General features: G+C 44.5%; 2 protein-coding genes across 8 annotated transcripts; one reads left to right on the top strand and one right to left on the bottom strand.

The window, feature by feature from the left end:
- The first annotated feature begins 2,736 nt into the window (after positions 1 to 2,736).
- On the top strand, positions 2,737 to 8,878 carry TMEM101 (transmembrane protein 101). 6 transcript variants are annotated; one of them, XM_073572811.1, is made up of 4 exons: positions 2,737 to 2,815; positions 3,545 to 3,725; positions 3,813 to 3,959; positions 6,272 to 8,878. In XM_073572811.1, exons 2-4 carry the CDS (start codon positions 3,612 to 3,614, stop codon positions 6,578 to 6,580), a joined length of 570 nt encoding a protein of 189 aa, XP_073428912.1. In that variant the 5' UTR covers positions 2,737 to 2,815; positions 3,545 to 3,611; the 3' UTR covers positions 6,581 to 8,878. The 6 variants fall into 6 exon arrangements, with proteins under 6 accessions (XP_073428912.1, XP_073428911.1, XP_073428908.1 ...); XM_073572810.1 differs by lacking the exon at positions 2,737 to 2,815 and adding an exon at positions 2,822 to 2,980 and having other exon boundaries at positions 3,625 to 3,725; XM_073572807.1 differs by lacking the exon at positions 2,737 to 2,815 and adding an exon at positions 2,822 to 2,980.
- Positions 8,750 to 21,264, bottom strand: NAGS (N-acetylglutamate synthase). Of its 2 annotated transcripts, XM_073572803.1 has the most exons (8): positions 21,012 to 21,264; positions 20,306 to 20,860; positions 16,968 to 17,230; positions 16,345 to 16,558; positions 15,034 to 15,214; positions 12,030 to 12,201; positions 11,534 to 11,716; positions 8,750 to 10,260 (listed from the first exon to the last, which is right to left on the bottom strand). In XM_073572803.1, exons 2-8 carry the CDS (start codon positions 20,621 to 20,623, stop codon positions 10,116 to 10,118), a joined length of 1,476 nt encoding a protein of 491 aa, XP_073428904.1. In that variant the 5' UTR covers positions 20,624 to 20,860; positions 21,012 to 21,264; the 3' UTR covers positions 8,750 to 10,115. The 2 variants fall into 2 exon arrangements, with proteins under 2 accessions (XP_073428904.1, XP_073428905.1); XM_073572804.1 differs by lacking the exon at positions 21,012 to 21,264 and having other exon boundaries at positions 20,306 to 20,918.
- Between the last annotated feature and the right edge of the window lie 215 nt (positions 21,265 to 21,479).

Genomic DNA, 21,479 nt, shown 5'->3' with positions numbered 1-21,479 from the left:
TGGCCAGAATTTCGGATTTTAAAATCATTTTTCAAGCTGGTGTTAAAGTATTCTAATTTACTGAGATAATGACTTTTGGGTTTTCATTGGCTGTAAGCCATAATCATCAACATTAACTGAAATAAACACATGAAATAGATCACTCTGTTGGTAATGACTCTATATAATATATAAGTTTCACTTTTTGTATTGAAGAACTGAAATAAATTCACTTTTTGATGATATTCTAATTTTGTGACAAGCACCTGTATGTTTTGCAGGGTGGCAAGTCTGTGAGTGTGTATATATTTTTCAGAGGGGCTGTGTGTGTGTATAGTTTGAGTCGGGTGCTGACGCTGGCCCTGGCTACAATATATATAAACCTTTCACTCTCACCCACAAAGTGCTCCACGGTTCAGCACCACCCTTCATCTCCTCCCTCATCTCAGTTTACCACCCTCTGTTCTGCTGATTTCAGAGTATCATCCTCAATAACCCAAATCTCCCATTCCTGTCTCTATGACTTCTCACGTGATGCACCGACTCATTATAATGCGCTACCCAGGACAATTTGATTACACTGTGTGCAGAATTATTAGGCAAATGAGTATTTTGATCACATCATCCTTTTTATACATGTTGTCATACTGCAAGCTGTATAGGCTTGAAAGCCAACTGCCAATTATGTAAATCAGGTGATTTTGCATCTCCGTAATGAGGAGGGGTGTGGTCTAATGACATCAACACCCTATATAAGGTGTGCTTAATTATTAGGCAACTTCCTTTCCTTTGGCAAAATGGGTCAGAAGAAAGATTTGACGGACTCTGAAAAGTCAAAAATTGTGAGATGTCTTGCAGAGGGATGCAGCAGTCTTGAAATTGTCAAACTTTTGAAGTGTGATCACCGAACAATCAAGCGTTTCATGGCAAACAGCCAACAGGGTCGCAAGAAGCGTGTTGATAAAAAAGGCGCAAAATAACTGCCCATGAATTGAGGAAAATCAAGCGTCAAGCGTCAAGCTGCCAAGATGCCATTTGCCACCAGTTTTACCATATTTCAGAGTGGCAACGTTACTGGAGTATCAAAAAGCACAAGGTGTGTCATACTCAGGGACATGGCCAAGATAAGGAAGGCTGAAAAACGACCACCTTTCAACAAGAAACATAAGATAAAACATCAAGACTGGGCCAAGAAATATCTCAAGACTGATTTTCTAAGGTTTTATGGACTGATGAAATGATAGTGACTCTTGATGGGCCAGATGGATGGGCCAGAGGCTGGTTCAGTAAAGGGCAGAGAGCTCCACTCCGACTCTGACGCCAGCAGGGTGGAGGTGGGGTACTGGTATGGGCTGGTATCATCAAAGATGAACTTGTGGGACCTTTTCGGGTTGAGGATGGAGTGAAGCTCAACTCCCGGACCTACTGGCAGTTTCTGGAAGACACCTTCTTCAAGCAGTGGTACAGGAAGAAGTCGGTATCGTTCAAGAAAAACATGATTTTCATGCAGGACAATGCTCTATCACATGCATCCAAATACTCCACAGCGTGGCTGCCCAGTAAAGGTCTAAAAGAAGAATAAATAATGACATGGCCCACTTGGTTCACCTGATCTGAACCCCTTAGAGAACCTGTGGTCCCTCATAAAATGTGAGCTCTACAGGGAGGGAAAACAGTACACCTCTGGGAACTGTGTCAGGGAGGCTGTGGTGGCTGTGCTCGCAATGTTGATCGTAAACAGATCAAGCAACTGACAGAATCTATGGATGGAAGGCTTATGTAACTATCCCTCTGTTAACCCAACATTTTCTTCCAAATCTGCTCCCTTGTATCATCTGTTCACACACGCTCCTTGTACCTTATATCCCTCTGTATCTGTAGTGTACTTATACTGGCTGGAGACCAGATCATGCAGCGTTATTACATTGATGGCCGGACCCTACAATACAAGCATTTTTTACCAATTACCCTTTGTCCCCCCCCCATCCCCTCATAGACTGTAAGCTTGCGAGCAGGGCCCTCTTTCCTCTTGGTATCTGTTATGATCTATGTGATTATTGTTATGCTGTAATGTCTATTGTCTGTACAAGTCCCCTCTGGAATGTAAAGTGCTGCGGAATATGTCGGCGCTATAGAAATAAAATAATTATTAGGCCGGGGTCACATTGCGTTCAGGCAGTCCGTTAGATGGACTGTGCTACACCGTGGCATAACGTGATGAAACGCAGTCCGTTAACGCTGCCCTTAACCCCCATTATCGGGCGCATCGCTAACACATAATCGGCATGCGCTAGCGATGTGCCGTCATTCAGTGACGGACCCTCAGATGCGGGCTGCAGCTTCTGAGGCTCCGTCACCGCTAGCGTTATGTTATAGCGTTAATGCAGTGTGACCCTAGCCTTACAGATCTAGCCTCTGTTCCACTGTCCAATCTCCTCTGTGGATACAACACATGCATGCTTGCCTAAACCGAGCGTACATCTGTACGCTGGAGGACAAAAGGAAGAGTTGCTGAAGGTGTATGGGCACTAAAGGCGTTTGAGATTTGTACAGCTCTAAATGGGGGGGCTCTCTAATGGGGGCATCCAAGATGTGAACAATCTGTAGCTATATGGATTTGTGGGCATGTGAGTGATCAATGGGGTGAGATCTATCCTCTGGAGCACAGGCAGCCTGCTCTGACAGCAACCAGAAACAGGCTTTTTACGTTCTGCGACCACGTGCATGTCTCTTTAAAAGAGCTGTATGAGTTTGCCGCGGCCGGAAGATCACTTTACAGCTGGTTGGCAAGAGCGCTATTTCTGAGTGGCTGGCAACACTCAGAAGCGCAGTTACCGTAAGTTCTCTTTACGGCTGGTTGGCAAAAGCAGTTTTCGAGACTTGCTGGAAACTTAGTATCAGTCCGAATGGAAGTACGTCAGTGAGCCGGAAGTTTAGTCCGGATGGCGGATATGACGTTGGGGTTGGTTGGAAGGAACATGAATGGTTTTGGTTGGCAGAAGTGAGTTGTCCAGCTGCTCAGCGGAAGTGAGGTGCGGTGCTGGTTGTCAGTCGCCGGGTGTTGGGGGAGAATGGCTCTAAGTGGTCGGAAGAAGCTTTTGCAGCTGGTGACCCGGTTTGGGGTCCTGCTTCTCACCCGGTGCCCTTTCTGGTTTTGCTTCAGTCAGCTTATGTTATATGCGGAAAGAGCAGAGGCCAAGAGGTACCGTGCACCATATGTATATACATAGCCTTGTGTGTGTGCTGTCATTCAGGAGGGCGCCCCTACTCGTGACGCCTCTGCCACCGGTACTGAACCATTCACTGACATCCCCCCTGTAGTACTGCACCTCTCCTGTAGTGGGCGCTGCAGGGATCTGCTTACCAGTAATACCACTGATCGCTGGGGGTCACGGCCGCCAGATCTCCCCCCATATAAGGCAGTTATTGTAATTATGCCCCCCCCCCCGAGCCAATCGCATGAGCCACAAAGCCGGATGCCATCACCACCCCGACGTGCGCTCTGTCCGCTCCTCTGAGCTTTATTATAGGTGCCATTTATTAATCCATGCAATATTTTCTTCAGGAAACCTGACATCCCGGTGCCCTTCCTGTACTTTGACCTGGGTGTGGCGGTGCTTTGTGCCAGTTTTATGTCTTTTGCAGTGAAGCGGCGTTGGTTTGCTTTGGGTTCAGCTCTGCAGCTCGCCATTAGCACCTATGTGGCCCATATCGGGGGACACGTCCACTATGGTGACTGGCTGAGGGTGAGTGTTACGTTTTCTCACGGTGGTTCTCCACTGTAGTATAATAATATATCTCATTATTTGGATTGTGTTGTCCGCGTGTTTCAGGTCCGCATGTATTCTCGTACCATCGCCGTCATTGGAGGCTTCCTAATCGTGGCCAGCGGTGCCGGGGAGATCTACAGGCAGAAGCCTCGCAGCCGCTCCCTGCAGTCCACCGGTCAGGTCTTCCTGGGCATCTACCTTATCTGTTTGGTAACTATCCTGGGACTTTATTGGGGGCTCCTAGATTAAAAGACTCCTGTTTCCCCATGAAATGGTTGCTACAATCATTCTGAATGAAGCTTTTAAGGGTCATTAACATCTCAAACTTTAGGATGTTTGGTTCATTAGTTATTAATTGGGTGCTGAGACCTCCACTTCACCTTATGGGCTATAAGTTCTATGTCAAATTCATAGGTCCTTTCTTTCTTGTTTGTGGCTCTCTGACATGACCCTTGTATAAGCGCCATTATTGATCTATATTTTCTGTAGTATAACAATGGTCGATGAAGGGGTCTTCTGCCAAACAGATCCAGAAGCTCATCTACATGAAGAGGTTGTCCACCTATTGGAGAATTTTTATTAAACTTTTTTTGCTTAAAGGGATTGTCCACTACCAAGACAAAACTTTCTAGACGATCTGATTGTTTGCCCCGTGAAATGAAAACCACTTATACTCGCCTCTTATGACGGGGTCGTTCCAGCAGCGTTGACACTCGTGTTCCCGCGGCTTATGGGAGGTTGTTATGACACATGCGACCAATCAGCGCTGGCGTCACTGTCCCCGATTTTCGGACAAATTATAGATCAGGAGGAAGTGAGAGCTGCTGCTGGCCATTCACTGCCTCTTGATTACTAATTCGTCTTAAGGTGGGGACAGTGACGCCGGCGCTCATTGGTCGCACGTGTCATAACCACCGCACATGGGCTGCAGGAACGCGAGTGCCGACACTTCTGGAACGACCCTGGCACGGGAGGTGAGTATAGATGTTTTTACTTTAACGGGGCAAACATTGAGATAAAGATGTGGACAACCGTTTTAAAATAAATTGGGGTAGAAACATTTTTTGCAATGCAGTTCCATTAAAAATTTTGCACCGTCCTGCTGTCACATGCTTGTTGTTTTCCCTGCATAATCAACGTTGATGTAGTCTATGGTCATAACATACATAAATTTAGCGAAATAAAAAACAGTCTTGCCAACACCAAGTCATATCAAAAATGCACATGTAAGATACAGCAGACCTCCATTATAAAGGCGAGGGCAGCACAGGTGCAAACTACTGATGGAAGCGGCCACTCGTAAACCTATCAATTCATGGAGGGGGGGCTGCTTAGTGAAATAAAATGCACACAAATGAGGCTTGAATAGAATGCCAGACACACAGGTATATGTGATGCACAGTGTCCGGCTTACAGAGAGCAGCTGACAATTCACAGATAAGAACTAAGAACTCAAGAACAGGCTCAGTGATGGATCTTTAGTAGTGATGAGCGAACGTGCTCCTTTAAGGTGTCTTTTGAGCAGCATGCTTGTGCGCTAATAGAGTATGTTCATCGTGCTTGAATAATATGTTTGAGTTCCCGCGCCTGTATGTCTCATGGCTGTTAGGCCGGGTTCACACTTGCATTTGGCTGGACTGCGTATGGCTGCGTACTTCTTCCCTTAAGCTCCGCCTACTTCTGCATGCATCCTTCGTTGTACTGCGTTCCTATCTTTAACATTGGGTACGCAGGGACATGCGTTGTATGCAGATGCGTTTTCGTGCGTCGTTTTGACGTGCCCGTCGACCCCAATGTTACATTTTTGTGCGTTCAGCGGGCACGTCAAAACGACACATGCTTACACATCCGCATACAAAGCATATCCCTGCGTACCCAATGTTAAAGAGAGGTATTCAGGACACATGCGGAAGTAGGCGGATCTTAAGAGAAGACGTACGCAGCCATACGCAGACCAGCCAAACACAAGTGTGAACCCGGCCTTAGACAGCCGCAACACATGCAGGGATTTCCTGTTTGTTAGACAATCCCTGCATGTGTTGCGGCTGTCAAACAGCCCCGAGACATGCAGCCTCGGGGATTCAAACTTATTTTCCGAGCACGCCGAAGACATTCAATTAGCACATGAGTTTGTTTAGATAACACCTTATCCGAGCACATTTTCTTATCGCTAATTCTCAGTTATAGTCTTCTGCAGCTAGCAATGGGCAGTGTAACACTAAAGCTATAGAAGGCAAAAAGGTGCAACATTTTTTAATGACACACAATTACAGAAATTGATTTTTGCCCAAAATACATATGCCTGTTTTTAAAGGATTATCACCTATCAATAGAGTAGGGAAGGCCTTGTTGATCACTGGATGTCCAACCATTGGGACTTCCAGGGATCCTGAGAAGAGGGCTCTGTAGTCCTGTCCTGAAAGGAGTGATGGAGCGCACATTGTGCATAGCAGAGATATGCCATGTATAGAATCTGTGAAGGGTCCATTGTAATTGGTGTCTCTATGTGCAACCCTCTCTAGGCATACACCCTACAGCACAGTAAGGAGGACCGCCTGTCACACTTGGACTTCCTTCCTGGAGGAGAGCCGGCCCTTCAGATCCTGTTTGTCCTGTATGGCGTGTTGGCATTGTCCTTTCTATCTGGCTACTATGTTCGGTTCTCAGCCCAAGTTCTTGCTGTCCTCCTCCCCTTTTCTCTACTTCTTGTAGATGGAAACCTGGGCTACTGGCACAATAACCGACGAGTGGAGTTCTGGAATCAGATGCGAATGATCGGGCAGAACGTTGGCATTTTTGGGGCAGCAGTCATACTAGCCACTGATGGCTGATCAAGACCACATTACAGCAATGGAGCTCAAAAGCCTCGCGGCCATCAGATCTCTGGAAAACAGCTCTTGGACATATAAGTTTACGCTCATTTTTTCAGCCACCAACTAGTGGATACCTTTGTGCCCAGCATGGCTTCATGAACACCATATTGTGAATTTCATACAGTTCAGATTACCTGAAACAATCAGGGAGGTTATACCTCCCATCATAGAGATTGATCCTTCATTGCTGGCTATGAACACTAAAGGGCAGATGTATCAGAAGCAGCAAATGCTTGGACCACATCCATTTTTAAAGAAAAAAAATGACTCTTAAGGGACCACTTCAAAAAGCTATTTAAAGGGAAAGCTGTGATAGTCGGGCACAGGTTCACATAGCAAGGCTGTGCCGGGAATCGATCACACACTTAGAATATGGATTGTGTAGAGCAAACATGATTGGCTGTTTCCATAACTCGCAGTGACCTCTTATAGGTTGGCTCATAAGCTTCGAGGCACTGCTGTTTCAGTGGTGTGACGCCGCGCTGTGCTCGCTGGACGCAGCAATGCTAAATTATGGGTATTTAACTGCAACAAACAGCCAATACCAGTCAGTCTCACTTCTAAGTATTGTCATTTGCTATGAAATTGATCATGGTTTTGTAAGCCTCAGCCCCGGCATTGTCCGAAATTGGACAGTGCGAGAAAAAAATCGCGTGCCATACAGACCATCAGAACGGAATCTGATTTTTACGGATACATTACAATTTTGTAGCATAGGAAATGGTAAATGGTCCTGTAAATGATTAACTGCTAAGTAAAAAAAAAAAAGGATTGTATATGGACAGCGCACGTATGAGAAAAAAAAATCCTCTCTCTCTCCTGAACGAGAACGGGACCAATTTGTACGCAAGTGTGAACGTACCCTTGGGTGCAGTCTCCAATCCTTGAAGAAAATATCCCATTACCCACTTCCTAAATTTCATAGTAGAAGTACCCTGAAATCATTCCATCTTCAATTGCGGTGATATACAAAAAAAATCCAAATGAAGCTACTCAGAACAAGCCATTTTATCTGTATCCATTAATTGCTCGCCTTCCATCAACATTTCTTGTGTCTCATTTGTTAACTTATTGCTTATCTTTTACCAAAGGCTCTGTTACAGCATGTATTGTACTCCAGAGCTGCACTCACAGTTTGTCTGGAAACAGTCGGCATGCTTGGCGTGCGATACAGCTGAAATCGTCAAAGCATTTTTGTATCCAGACACTAAACAAATGGCGACTGTTGGGAGATTACAGCGCTGAAACTGGCAGAATTGTGAATTCAGCTGTGATGCAGGATATCTGTTTACAAAGTGATTCCACTTTCCATGTCATACACTGTATAGTGTATGGTGCATTGTGTTCAGCCTCAGCACAGAACACCCAGGGGTGGCCATCATTGGACCTTAGCTCGGCACTGCAGTGTCTGCTTGCCTTTTATTTATGTGCCTTTTACTATGTGTATGTATACGTATGTTGGGGATGTCCAGTTAATTTTGATTATCCCTAAATGTGTATAAAATACAAGTTATAAAACTTACTAATTTACTTTCAGAGGTGTCTTGATCTGAAGATTTCTGCTCAAGTCCAACATCGACGCTTCCCTCTTGACCGGTGCTGTGTGGCAGACAGGCTCATTTCTATATTCTCTATTGCGGCAGATTTATAGCCAGTGAAGGCATCTGGCCCACCTATTGAATATGGATGCCAGCCCCCTTCACATAGAGCAGGGGTCCCCTATCTGTCGCACATGTGGCTCGCGGGCCTGTGATGTGTGGCTGGCTGCTGTCATGCCAGCTTGGTGCATTAGCACCGGGTGTAGCAAACAGCTATTAAGCGTAGATCTCTAGATGGTGACTTGTCTGAAGCTCTGCACAGAAGAACAGATCTGAATGGGGGTAATGGGAAACCCTAGAGCTTGCCACACTGATTTCGTGGAAAAGCATTGGCTGTCATTATTCCGGTAATGGGTGCTCTACTGTGCTTGGGGCAGGAACTGGATGTGGCTCTCAAGGCCAGAAAGGTTGGCGACCTCTGCCATACAGCGCTGATAATGTGATAGGCTGGCCTGCATCTAACACAAGCTGGAAGTGGCGCTGCCGAGACTAGTGGATCTCTGCAGATTGGATACTTGTGAGAATTACAGTATATTAGTACCTTGTCTTTATTTTCACATTTAAGGATATTTTTCTAACTGGTCAATCTCTTTCTGCTTTTTCTTGTATGTCACAAGGCATTAGAAGAAAAATGAATAAATTATTCCTGTCTGATACATATCAGTAATAGTGTTTCTTATTTATGAGTTTCATTTTTACTTTGTATCGATATGTGCGTTATATGACAGGCTATCAGAGGTGGGGAGAGCCATTCTGCAGGACCTTGTCCATTGGCCATGTCGGTAATGTATGTCCGCTAGACGGGAGCCCTCACACCCGCTTCTTGCCTGATGGCTGCCCTTCTTTTGGTAAGTCGGCCTGGTGTTATGTTACTTATGTGACCAATGGTCCAGGTCCTGCGAATCGATTCTCACTACCTCTGTTGTCTATGTAATACCCACTTGGTCTCCTAAGCGAGTGCAATAGTTGGTGCAAATGGATTTGTAGAACTCTGTCCATCAGCCATGTCGGTAATGGATGACGCTGGAAGGGAACCATGAGAACCAACTTCTACCTCCCGGCATCCACAGCTTTTCTTTTTAGCAGCCAGCCTGGTACAACGTCATCAATGTGGTGAAACATGGAATGCCACACCAGGCCGGCTAATCAAAAGAGCCACAGATGCCGGGAGGTAGAAGGCGGTTCCAGGGCTCCAATCCAGCAATCACACATTACTGACATGGCTGATGGACTGAGTTCTGCAAATCGATTTGCACCAACGCTAAGACGTGGCAGTCACATGGGAGACCAAGTGGGTATTACACATGCAACAGAGAGAGAGAATTGATTCGCAAGACTTGGTTCATCAGCCACGTCCGTAATTCCTGAAAACCACCTTTTACTTCCTGGCATCCGCGGTTGTTCTTTTGATTAGTAGTCTTAGTATGATGTCACACCACAATGATGACATCACGCCAGGCCAACTACAGAAGAGCTTTAGGTAAGGCATCAGGTGAGAGGTGTATCTCATGGCTCCCGTCCAGTGGCCTCACTCTATGAATGTGGCCAATGGACTAGGTCCTGGGAATTAAATCGCACTTACTCTATCTGTAATTTTTATGAACACTACTATGGAACGGTCCAGAGGAGGAGAAACCCGCCCACTATGACATCCAAATCGCCTAGTAGTGCAAATGATGAGCCCATCAATATAATGTGCATTCCTTAAGAGCAGAATGGATGGCAAATATTTTACCCACAGCAATTTTTGCTACGTGTGTTTCATAAGGTCATGGTCTATGACCATTTATTACACACGATATCAGTCTTTGGAGTTCTTTGGCTTATTTCCAGTTACTTATTTGACATCATTGCTGTAGTATTGGTGATTGTCCAGCAGGTGGCATCAGTCTCTGTCATAACATCGGACTCTTGCAAAATGAATCCGGCAGACTCTTTGCATGGTTTACCAGTTCATAAGAATCCCTGATATCTGCAAGTCCCAACCAGAAGAATATCCACTGCTTGTTTGAAAAGCTGCCGTCACTGTTCTTAAAATACCTGCAGGAAATGAAAAGCACGTGTAAGCGAGGCGCTCGGGATGAACCCATACTAAGAGCTCATTTGTAATACATCAGATTAAGAAGTGTCAGCTCTGAGCCCGCAGAATTGTGAGCGAAGCTCTGAAGCATATTCCAGTCTGTAACTGCAGATGAGCAGAAGATATTTCATGTGTTTCTGGAGTAAGTCACTCGGCTGTTAATATAAATGTGTTCTGTATAAATGTGAAAACGGTGTTAGAAATAGATCTACAGCTCAACATACGGATGAAGCAGGGCTGTATTTGTGACTCTTTTTGCTGTGCAGTATTCATGAGGCCACAAATAACAAACTTTTGTTTTTATTTTTGTTAAATATGAAATGTCCACCCTGCAAAGTACTGCAGTGCGCAGGCGCTGAGCCTCTGACCTTTCCCGGCGCCTGCGCACTGCAGTACTTTGCCCTCACCAAGGCAGATAAGTACGCCTGCGCAGAAGCGCGATGTCGGGGAGCGACGATGCAAGCAGGAGGACGGCGTCGCAAAAAGATGGGAGGCCCCGGACCTGCGACACCCATCGGTCCAGACCACCCCCTCTCCCCCAAGGGTGAGTATAATAAAACTTATATTTTTCTTCTCTTTCAGGTCGGACCAGGGGCTTATCTACAGCATTATAGAATGTTGTAGATAAGCCCTGAAAGGCAGTGGCCGTATCTTATATCGGCCAAAACAGGTGACAAATGCACTTTAAAGGTTATCTTATTAAGGTGAATTTTCGAAGAAAAGCTGCAATACCAGACACAGACTGTGTGTAAGAACGGCGCTGTTTCTGGAATGAAGCAGCCATGTTTTTCTAATCTCCCCTTTTGAATTCTTAATAAACATCCGATTTACATGAAGTTGTGTAAGATTTGAAAAACATTGGCTGCTTTATTCTAGAAACAGGTCTTCACGTGTCTATCAATACGTTCAGCCCTATTGAAATGAATGAAGATGACCTACAGTACCAGACACAACCTGTAGACAGACGTGGCATTGAAAGAAAGCAGCTATATCTTCTTATCCCCTTTACGTTGGCTTCACATCTCTGCATTTCATAGTTCATTTGTGGACCGGCCATGGGTCTCCTGACCCAAAGTAACAGCCTCATATGAGGGGGGCTAGGGTCAGGAGGCCCACTGCCAGTCCAGAAATTGCAGTCTGTACATGGACCAATAATTAAGGTATGAAGCCATCGTAAAACTCTTGAGTTATATATTTTGCGATTTAGTCGTTTCATGGTCGACATCGACTTACCAGGGGTTAATAGGATTAGTGGCTCGTGATCTCCAGAACAGTGTCTGTAGGTCTTGTCGCACACACTCCCATAGCATCTGGCCGGATCCCTGCCCTTGTCGCCCAGAACTGACCACAAATTTGTCCAGGTAGGGGGTTCCTCCCAGCACCGGTTCTGTGGTGATGATGGCAGCTGCGTTATACCTGTAGGATGATCATTTATTGTATTATTTATTTTTGCCAAAATATCCATAATTAAAATGTTCGGATTTAGATAAAAAGGATGTTTTGTTTTTCTCTAGAGCAGTGCCACCTTTTGTCCATGGCTGTGTCTGGTATTGCAACTTATTCACTAGAATAAAGATGAACTGCAATACCAGAGTTAGCCATGGACAAGAGGGGAGCTGTTCTCGTAAACACAGACATGAATTTTATTATACTGTCGGTTTCCCTTCTGTACATCCACCCATTGCTATCCAAGACAAGGGGTCGCTATTGCAGACCAGATTGCGCCTACCCTTCAGATAGATAGATCGAGTGCAGTCGCTTCGCCACATTGCTGATATAATTCTCCTTCAGCTTTTTCTGGAAGGATCTGTTCACCAGGGAGATGAGGCGATCGGTGTCAATGTCCTGGACGGATTCGAACCTTAACATTCGTTCTGCGTTCTTAAAAAGGGTCCCAGATCCTGGGGGAAACACAAGGTGAGGAGTCAAGACAGATGTCTAGGTGGGAGAATCAAGACATTTGTCTACTGATGTAGCAGAAGGGAGTTTATTTTGCAAACTACTCTCCAAGCCCTAGGGTTTAAATTACAGAGCTCTGGGGGCCCAATACAGAATTTGTAACGGGGCCCCCATCTACTATGGGCCATCTATAATATTTGTTCCTTTGTATGTGAGTGGGGCAACAGAGGCTTCTGCGCCTGTCGGGGACAGCATCCTAAATGTCTTTTATTACATGATGTAGGCAACATAACATTACATCCATCAGGTGGACACCTCGGGTGGTATAACATGATCATATCCCTTTTCCCGTACGCAATGGCTGACAGATATGACTATCAGTGGTCCGATGAGGGTGTCGGAAGGAAGTGTGAAATATATGCCCTCTTTCAGGCTCATGCCAAGGAGACAACAGAAGACTAACTGTAGCATGTATGGTTAAAGGGCCCCATGTGCACATGTAATCATCTTGGGTTTAAAGGGACTGTCGGCAGATTTTTGCTATGCATTCTGAGGGCAGCATGAGGTAGGGGCTGAGATACCAATTTCACGGATGCCACTTATTAGGCTGTGTTTTGTTTCCATACAACCAAGGTTTTATTACCAGGAGATTGACTGCCTGAACAACAGCTCATGTGAGTCCTGGTCTGACCACACCCCTCGTCTGATAAGCAGCTTACTTTCAATAAACAATATACACAGAAAGCTGTGAAGTGGGTGTGGTCAGCTTTCTGAGCTCTGCTACATACTGCATCTACAGTAAATGCTCTGATTGTGTCACAACTGCTGCACCCAGTAAACTAAATGATACATAGCTGGAATCAGGGTTTCTTTTCCTACATCATGATGCTCTCAGATGACGGAGCAAAAACGGTCTGACTGATTCCCTTTAATTCTGTCATATAAAGGTAACTATATTCATTACGTGGTTACGACCATGGATACCAAAGCTACTGCAATGCCCTGCACATGGGGTAAGTGACATTGCGAATCAGAAGAACTATACTACATTTCTAATTGTTGGTATTTGCTAATATTATTACTAAACCTACTACATATTGGGATAGGATCTTGGAGATGGGCATACCCCATTATGGTCCCGATACACTTAGGACTCAATTCATTGTTGCATTTGTGCAGTTTTCTGTCAAGCTTTGTGTTTGTTTGGTGTTTTTGTTTTTTTTTTTACCTGTTTTTCCTTTTTACGCCTTATTCTTTTAATTTGCACTTTTTTTACAGTCTATTTTCTGTGTTCCCCTGTTTGTTTTTTATATATTTGCCATTGTGGTGGACCGACTTTAGGGTTTTCAGATGTTTTTGCCTAAGTCCTCATTAGTGACTTTTCGAAAAGTCATAAATACACTCCAGTGGAGGGACTGTAGTACATTTTGTGTACGCCAGGTTTATAGTTGCACATTTTGCGAAATGTGACTTTTTTTTTAATGCCAAAATATCACAAAAAAGATTAAAAACAAAGCTAAAGACTATTTTTGACTTTGTGCAAAATGTATTAATAATAATAATAATAAATTTTATTTTTATAGCGCCGACATATTCTGCAGCACTTTACATTTCAGAGGGGATTTGTACAGACAATAGACATTACAGCATAACAATAATCACATACAGTAGATTATAACAAATAACAAGAGGAGTGAGGGCCCTGCTCGCAAGCTTACAGTCTATGAGGAAAGAGGTAGACACGAAAGGTGGGTTGTAACAGTTGCTCTGATTGTATGGACCAGCCATAATGTTAAGTGTGTAACAGTACAGACACAGAGGGCTAATGGATGCATAAAGCATGTGGGAACATGATGCTGGGAACCTGGTTATGGTAAAACTTTTGGCTGTGCCACACAGGGATAGGTTAGGTTAATGTGTTGAGGCGATAGGCCAGTCTGAATAAATGCGTTTTCAGGACACGCTTAAAATTGTGGGGATTGGGGACTAATCGTATTGACCTGGGAAGTGCATTCCAAAGAATTGGCGCGGCACGTGTAAAGTCTTGGAGACGGGAGTGGGAGGTTCTGACTATTGAGGATACTAACCTCAGGTCATCAGCAGAACGGAGGGCGCGGGTAGGGTGGTATACTGAAACAAGGGAGTAGATGTAGGGTGGTGCTGAGCCATGGAGGGCTTTGTGGGTGAGGGTAATAAGTTTATACTGAATTCTGGAGTGGATGGGTAGCCAGTGTAATGACTGGCACAAGGTAGAGGCATCGGTGTAACGATTGGTGAGGAATATGATCCTGGCTGCAGCATTCAAGACAGATTGGAGAGGGGAGAGTTTGGTAAGAGGGAGACCGATTAGAAGAGAGTTACAAAAGTCGAGACGAGAATGAATAAGAGAAACAGTAAGAGTTTTTGCAGAGTCAAAAGTAAGAAAAGGTCGAATTCTAGAAATGTTTTTGAGGTGCAGATGACAAGAGCGAGCCAGTGATTGAATGTATTAACTGGATGCACTGTTTTGATGAATTTAGCACAAAAGAAACGTCAAGGCAAAAAAATAAATAAAATAAGTGACTTAAAAAAATTGCAAATGATGAATCAGGCCCACTAGGTTTTGTTGCTAATTTTGGTGGAACCAGCCAACCACCTTGCGTACAGCAGATAATTATTGTTCCTAGAGGGACGTAAGTCTTGGCTTAGTGCTTTCTGCCCATTGAAAACACAGGCACTCTTGGCTTGTGTAGTGAAGAGAAGAAGAGTTCAGCAAACTTCTCTCCTAGGTGTATGGGCACGATAAGATGACAAAATCGGCTCTGCTACATCTGTCCGCTCATTCACCTTCTTACCTTTGTTACTGAAGAGCTCGCTGAGGAGGGTCCGGGCTGAAGTGATGACAGCGGAGGATGAAGGAGGCAGGCGGTTCAGGAGATCTACAATGACCGTCACTTGCTGGCGTTGTCTCTCGCTCATCCATACAGCGTTCCTCATCAGTTCCAAGTCTGCTGGAAGATTCACATGTCCCACAACCTGCAGGTTATAGAGAGGTTACAGTAGGGATGTAGGAGCCTGTAACAACCAGTTTTGGGATTCCTAGTGCGCAGGTTGCTGGCACCAGTAGGTTCAGACAAGTTGGATTTGACCATTTTTTTAGTTGTGGATGGAGCGGAATCAGGTCTGTCATATGGTGAGCTCCTGATTTTGTTTTTCACGTTTCTCATAATCTGCAGTGAGCCAAAAAATGATTTTGCTACATTGGACACGAACCATGATCGGCACAGAATAAAGTGCTAAGTGACATCTTCTGCTCTGCAACATTTGCTTATCAATCACGAGTTTTCACAAAGCGGACGGTTTTTTCTCTTATTTTATTCCCGTTGCTCTCCTGAGTATTCCACTTTTCTTTTTTTAAACCTGCAATTCTATTCTAGACATAATGGCCTTTTTTTTATAGTGCAAATGGGTTTTAAGGGGGCGTGGATTAGTTTCCTGGAGGCGTGGCTTTAGGCTATTTTGCATTATCCTGTGAACCACACCCCCTTGTATAGATCATAAAAATTAACGCTAAGTCAAAAGGCTCATTTTTAGAACCGTATGGCGGATTTAAAGGAAAAAAAAAAACGGAATACTGACAGATGAGAGAAAAAGAACAATCATTGCTGCTTTCTTCCCTAAAATGCGGTATATATGTGTGGTATTGCATTGCCATCCCTATAAAGTGAAAGGCTGTGCTGCGATGCCAGACACAACCTATAGGCAAGGTGATTCGGAGATCGACTCACTACATATACTCTTTTTGTAGATTTTGGAGCTGATTCACCTTTAAATCCATGTAAAAAAAACCTCTGTGTGAACATACTCTAACGGTTTCTTAATAAGAGGCAGGATAGATGATAAATGTTTGATTGCGCAGTCCACTCCTGGGACCCCCACTGATCAACTGTTTGGGGCTCCCCATGCATCGGTCTTCCTTCCACTGATTGGTGGGCTCAATCAGTGAGACCACCAGCAATCAAATATTTATCACCTATCCTGTGGATAGGAGAGAAGTGCCTTTACCCTTTAAGAAACATTCACAGTATTACTGGTCACAGTAAATTAGCACCTGCCCCCTCACTAGATCATTGAGCCCATCTAGGTAAGATTTCCATGTGCCTTACATTTTCACTTAGGTCTTTCAGGCCACCAGCTGTATTGATGAAGATCATCTTAAGTGGATTCAAAACCCGTGAGATGCTTGTGGTTACTTCCAAGGAGTCCAGGAGAACAGACCGGCCTGAGGGCGTCTCTCCGATAGGACAGATGATGGGAATGTTCCCAGAGTTGAGGCACCAGGTGAGGAGGTCAATGTCCACTGCCGACACTGTTCCATAACTAGAAGAGAAATGACCCCTTATATATTCTTATCAAGCACGACTGAGAAGACAGGTCAGGCCTTCATCTAACCCATCTATCTAGCTTATGGACACGAGGAAGGGCTGGTAGCCCCAGTAGATATCTGCCTGCAGACCGCTGACACTATGGGCAACTAAATTCTCGTTTGCTTATTTCCAACAGTCTATGAACCATTAACTGACTGTTTTGGGTTCACCAGACTAATCAAAATTAATATCATTACAGGATGAATCAAAAGTAGGGAAACACTCAACCCTCTGGCTGTCAGGACAAGCTTCGAGTTGTAGTTTTGCCACAATTCAGGGACCACTACTTTTGAATAGTTATGTGGTTCCTTACTTTTGAGCGACTGAGGAGATAGACAATGATAACAGATTGTAGGCAGTACCCGCCGTCTTGCTCATTTGCGGTCAGCACAGATCCTCCATTGAAAAAGGGCAAAGCAGTACCCGAGTTGGTATGGATGGCATCCACCAAAGTTTGGCAGTTGTGGACAAGCAAAGACTTGGCATCAGGTGCTGAAGGTCGAGCACAGTATGTGCTGGGCAGCCCCATCACCACCAGTGGCTTCATATCCATCCTCTGGAGAAAGGCAAGGGCGAATGCGATGCTGGTCAGGGACCTCTTGCAGCTGAACACGTTTTCATCCACCTGAGAGAAATCAGAAGTTTACATGTTATCATGTAAGTGATTGGAACTGCAATACCAGAAGCAGCCTACGGACAAAGTGGCGCTGTTTGTAATACTGGACAAACTTGTATGGAGGGTGACTATTTACGTTCTCTACTTTATGCACAATAACTGATGAAGATGATTTTAAATGCCTATTCCATAAGTGGACATGCGTATTTGGTAGTTTATTTGTTACTGCCTGAATATAATGAATATTGGTAATGTCGAGTGTAAATATTCTGTAGCGTTGCTTGGTAAGGATGCTGCGGCTGGCTGCTTGGATGCCTGAATTTTTAGCTGTCGGCAACAATGCGAAGGAGTGCTTTATGGTTTTAAGTAACATTATTGATTTACACAGGGGGTACAAATATGGGGTGTATGTATGTTAGATTTTGATTTGTTGCAGATTGTGCAGTTGCCACTAGGTGGCTCTGTTTCAGCAAGAATATAGAAGACACTGTGGGAAATGCAGTCAGATTGTAAGGGACGCCACATGGAGGACTGTTACGGGTGTGACAGACAGTCATCCTGGATTCGGCTGTAGAAGATCTTTGCGATTAGCTCAAGAACTGTCTTGATTTTAGCATCTCTGTTATGGAGCAATATCCTTCTCCTTCTAGGACCCAACAGTTACCTCCATCTTCTGCTGCTAATTACACACCTGTGCTGTAGGTTAAAATGCATTCAATTGCTGCAGCAGGGTGCTGGTGTTAGCTCTTACTTGTCTCTGTCTAGTTGGAAGTATTAAGTCAGCTCGGTTAGTTCCTTCTCCGGGCACACTTAGAGGATTGCTGGTGTGACATCTCGGTTGTCTTCTCAAGCTAATTGCTCCCCTCGTTCGTCTACTTTCTCTGTCTTTAGTTGTAGTGGGGAATAACTAGTCTAACCTAACCAGGGCCTATCACTAGGGTCAGGCAGGGGTTAGGTTCCTGCTCGGCGATAGGTGCAGAACCTATATAGGGATGGTTAGGGCAGACAGGTTGATTTCAGATCTGCCTAGGTGTCTCCACTCCCCACTTATCTAGCATTTGGGCTCCCTCCTCCCTCTCCCCATTGTTGTGCGCTTACTTATCCTTCTCCCGTAGTGACAAGGGCCAAGGGAACCTGCAGCACAATGTCTGTGTCTGGCTCTGGTTCCTCCGCTTCCCCTCTCTAAAGAATCTTATGAGAAGTAACTATCATCTCTTATCATATCCTGTCTCAATAATGTGAAATTCAACAGATTTTACCCATGAATTGAAAGTGAAAGATCTATTCAAGAGGAGAAAGAAGGCGATTTCTCCGATTGATATATTGCAAAGTTGATTTTTTTGTGTACTATTGATTTATGATTTAGAAATTATAAAGACCATTACCTCCTAAGCTTCCCTATCATACCAACATCAATTTGACAAAATATAGACTTTCATTATAAAACCTCAGTCTTTTACAGCCATATTACAGACAGTAGGAAGCTGGTTTTAGGATGGAAGCGGGTCCCTCTACCTACAAGTCTTCAGTTTCATTAGATAAGGATACAGAATATGGTATGGCAGGGTTATGGATTTAGATCGGTGCCTAGCTAGATAGGGTTAAAGAAGGCACAAAAGCGCAGCAGAAATCCCTTTTTGTATTTGCTCTTCATACAACTGTGCACACGTTTGTATAGCTAAATGTCATGGAATTTCCCCACAGATGCGGCTGCCGGCTGATTCCACCATGTAGCGTCACTCCTCATGGATGCTTTTTCAGGAGCTTCCTAATCCTTTATACATAGTGTCCCTGGGTGAAGACTACATTGTCTGGTGTCACACTTTCTATTTTACCCTTTTAGTAATATTTGATTATTTATTTTATTTTTTGTGCAAGAAGGAAAATTGTCAACCGCAAAGGGTTTTTGGCTTAAAGATGGCCATAGACCTGACAATCTAATAAATATTTCTATATCTATAGGGACAGTTTAATAGGTGTGTTGTTTTTTTCTACTGTGACATTATTATTGTGATACTTTAATTGTAGTTTTTTTTCCTTCTGTGACATTGTTATTATTCTACAGATGCAGCAATGGTAAACAGCGCTTGCGATGGTGCGCAGCGTCGCCCGTCCAATTGCTCGATGCACCAAACAATTGTTAATAACTGTTACATCTATATGTGAACGTGGGAACTAAATCTGGATAACACAAAGTCATGGTGCAGCAATTCATATTCGATCTACGTAGATTTCTAGGACCGTTTCCTTTCATATCGGGTTACAGGGTGCGTCTAGTCATTTTGGGACATTGGACTGCACAAAGCAAACGGTCAAAAGGTGAAAAAAAAAAGTTAATTTATAAATTATCAAACATTCACAAATATAGCAGGAAAGTGTATTCCTGCGTGGCCGAGGTTAAAGAACCAAAGGACATAGCTGTAGAGCAAGCATGATCCTGGGATGTGAGATACTGCTGCGGACTCTCCTGGACACCAAAGTAAAGGAGTCCAGGGGTCAATGAGGTCTTCTAAAACGTTCTCATGAGTTTTATGTATTAATATATTTATATCAATTTTCTCTTCCTTTCCTATGTTTGGCCAACAGGGAGTGAGAGGTCATTTTCTAGGGGACCTCTACCTTGGTAGTCAGCGACTGGTCTGGTGCATGACAAGTTCCACCCAGAAACTTGGCCGTTAAGAGTATGTGTACAAGGTTAACTGCATTTTTAACAATGGAGTGACTCCATCACTTGCAATGCCATGATGGACATAATAGATAGATCTATGGGGTAACAGATCCTGAGGGATCCCATGGACTTCTAGTGGTTTTATCAGGAATGAATTTCTTTACATTCATAAACTGTGCAGACAGTTATGCCATTATGACTAATCATGAGAAACAAAATACATTCTGCTGTCCCCTTCCAAAACAGCCCCACCCTTATCTATAGATTGGGTCTACTATTGCATCTCCCCTCTACCGCAGTGACTGTGGATAAGCTGCAAGACTATACATATGTGAACCGGTGTGGTGCAGTGTTTAGAAAGCAGCCATGTTTTCTAATTCTGGACAACATATTTAATCGCCCTTGGTAGGACTTACCTCAACAACTGCAAAGGCCTTTTGATAAGTGGAATGCATCTCTTGGAACTGGGCAAGCCAATGCCGTGCCTCGCTGGGGGTCCCACCACACTCTTTTAAGAAAGCTCGAATATCCCTTCTCAGCGATGAGCGTTCAGCCATAGAGGAGATGCCTCCTGACTCCTTAGAGGCCTCTCTTTGATTGGATGCATTTTTTCGCTCTTCATTGGCGGGAACATCCCTAGTTTGAGCACGTTGATGGAGCACAGAGCCTCGTCCGCCACTTAAGAAGCGACAATGACGGAGGGGCAATGTTGAAATTCCCTTTACAGCTGTCATGAAGACTCAGGTCTGTGTCACTTTTTTATCCTTTCACTCTTTTGTCCAGGTGTTAAGCAACAGTTTACACTTCTTCAGCAAACTTTTGGTATCCAAATACTCAGTCTCACGCTCGGAGCTTAGCTTATATGGGTGAGGCTGTGTGACATCAATGGAGGTGGGGCTTGGTCGTAGCTTGAGATGACTTTATGCTGTGGATGTCTGTGGAGAGTTTAGGTCCCTTTGTGGAGAAATGTCCTATGATTGAATGGTAATAAAGCCCCCCGTTACATTTAGCGAAGCACCAGCGATCCGACCATGATACGATCCGGTCAGGATCGCTGGTGCATCGCTAGTCAGCTGCCACACAGGCAGATCTCACAGCGATGCAGCAGCGGTCGTTACTTACCTTTCAGACTCGGCGATCCTTACGTCCTCCCGCCCGCGTCCACGCGTCGCTCGTCAGCGCCAGCAGGAAGCACCCGACGAGAAATGGAGCTGCACGATCAGCGGGGGGGGCGGTCTGAGGTAAGTATCACACATAGCGATATCGCTGGCAGTATTGCTGCTGCATCACAAAATCGGTGACGCTTTAGCGATATTGCTAGCGATATCGCTATGTGTGACCGGCCCTTAAGGGCAAAAAAAATCTAAAACATTAAATCAAATTTAGCATCCATAGAAGATTTTCCATATTCTACCATCTTGATGGAAGTCAAGGTGTCCTATTGGTCTTCAAAACATGGCGTCTGCAGATGTTAGTATCATATCCCAGGTGGAGAACAGCAGGTGTTGAGGATAGTGTGAGACACCTAAGGGTCCTCTTGAACACCTACTTACAAAAACGTCAGATTAATCATATCATCCTGACATCTTA

Source organism: Dendrobates tinctorius, unplaced genomic scaffold (genome assembly GCF_039654945.1).
Source record: "Dendrobates tinctorius isolate UK_male_01 unplaced genomic scaffold, ASM3965494v1 ptg000032l, whole genome shotgun sequence".
In the NCBI taxonomy this organism is placed as follows: Eukaryota; Metazoa; Chordata; class Amphibia; order Anura; family Dendrobatidae; genus Dendrobates; species Dendrobates tinctorius.
The sequence above is the reverse complement of the archived record's forward strand: the minus strand, read 5'-3'. Positions and strand labels throughout refer to the sequence as shown.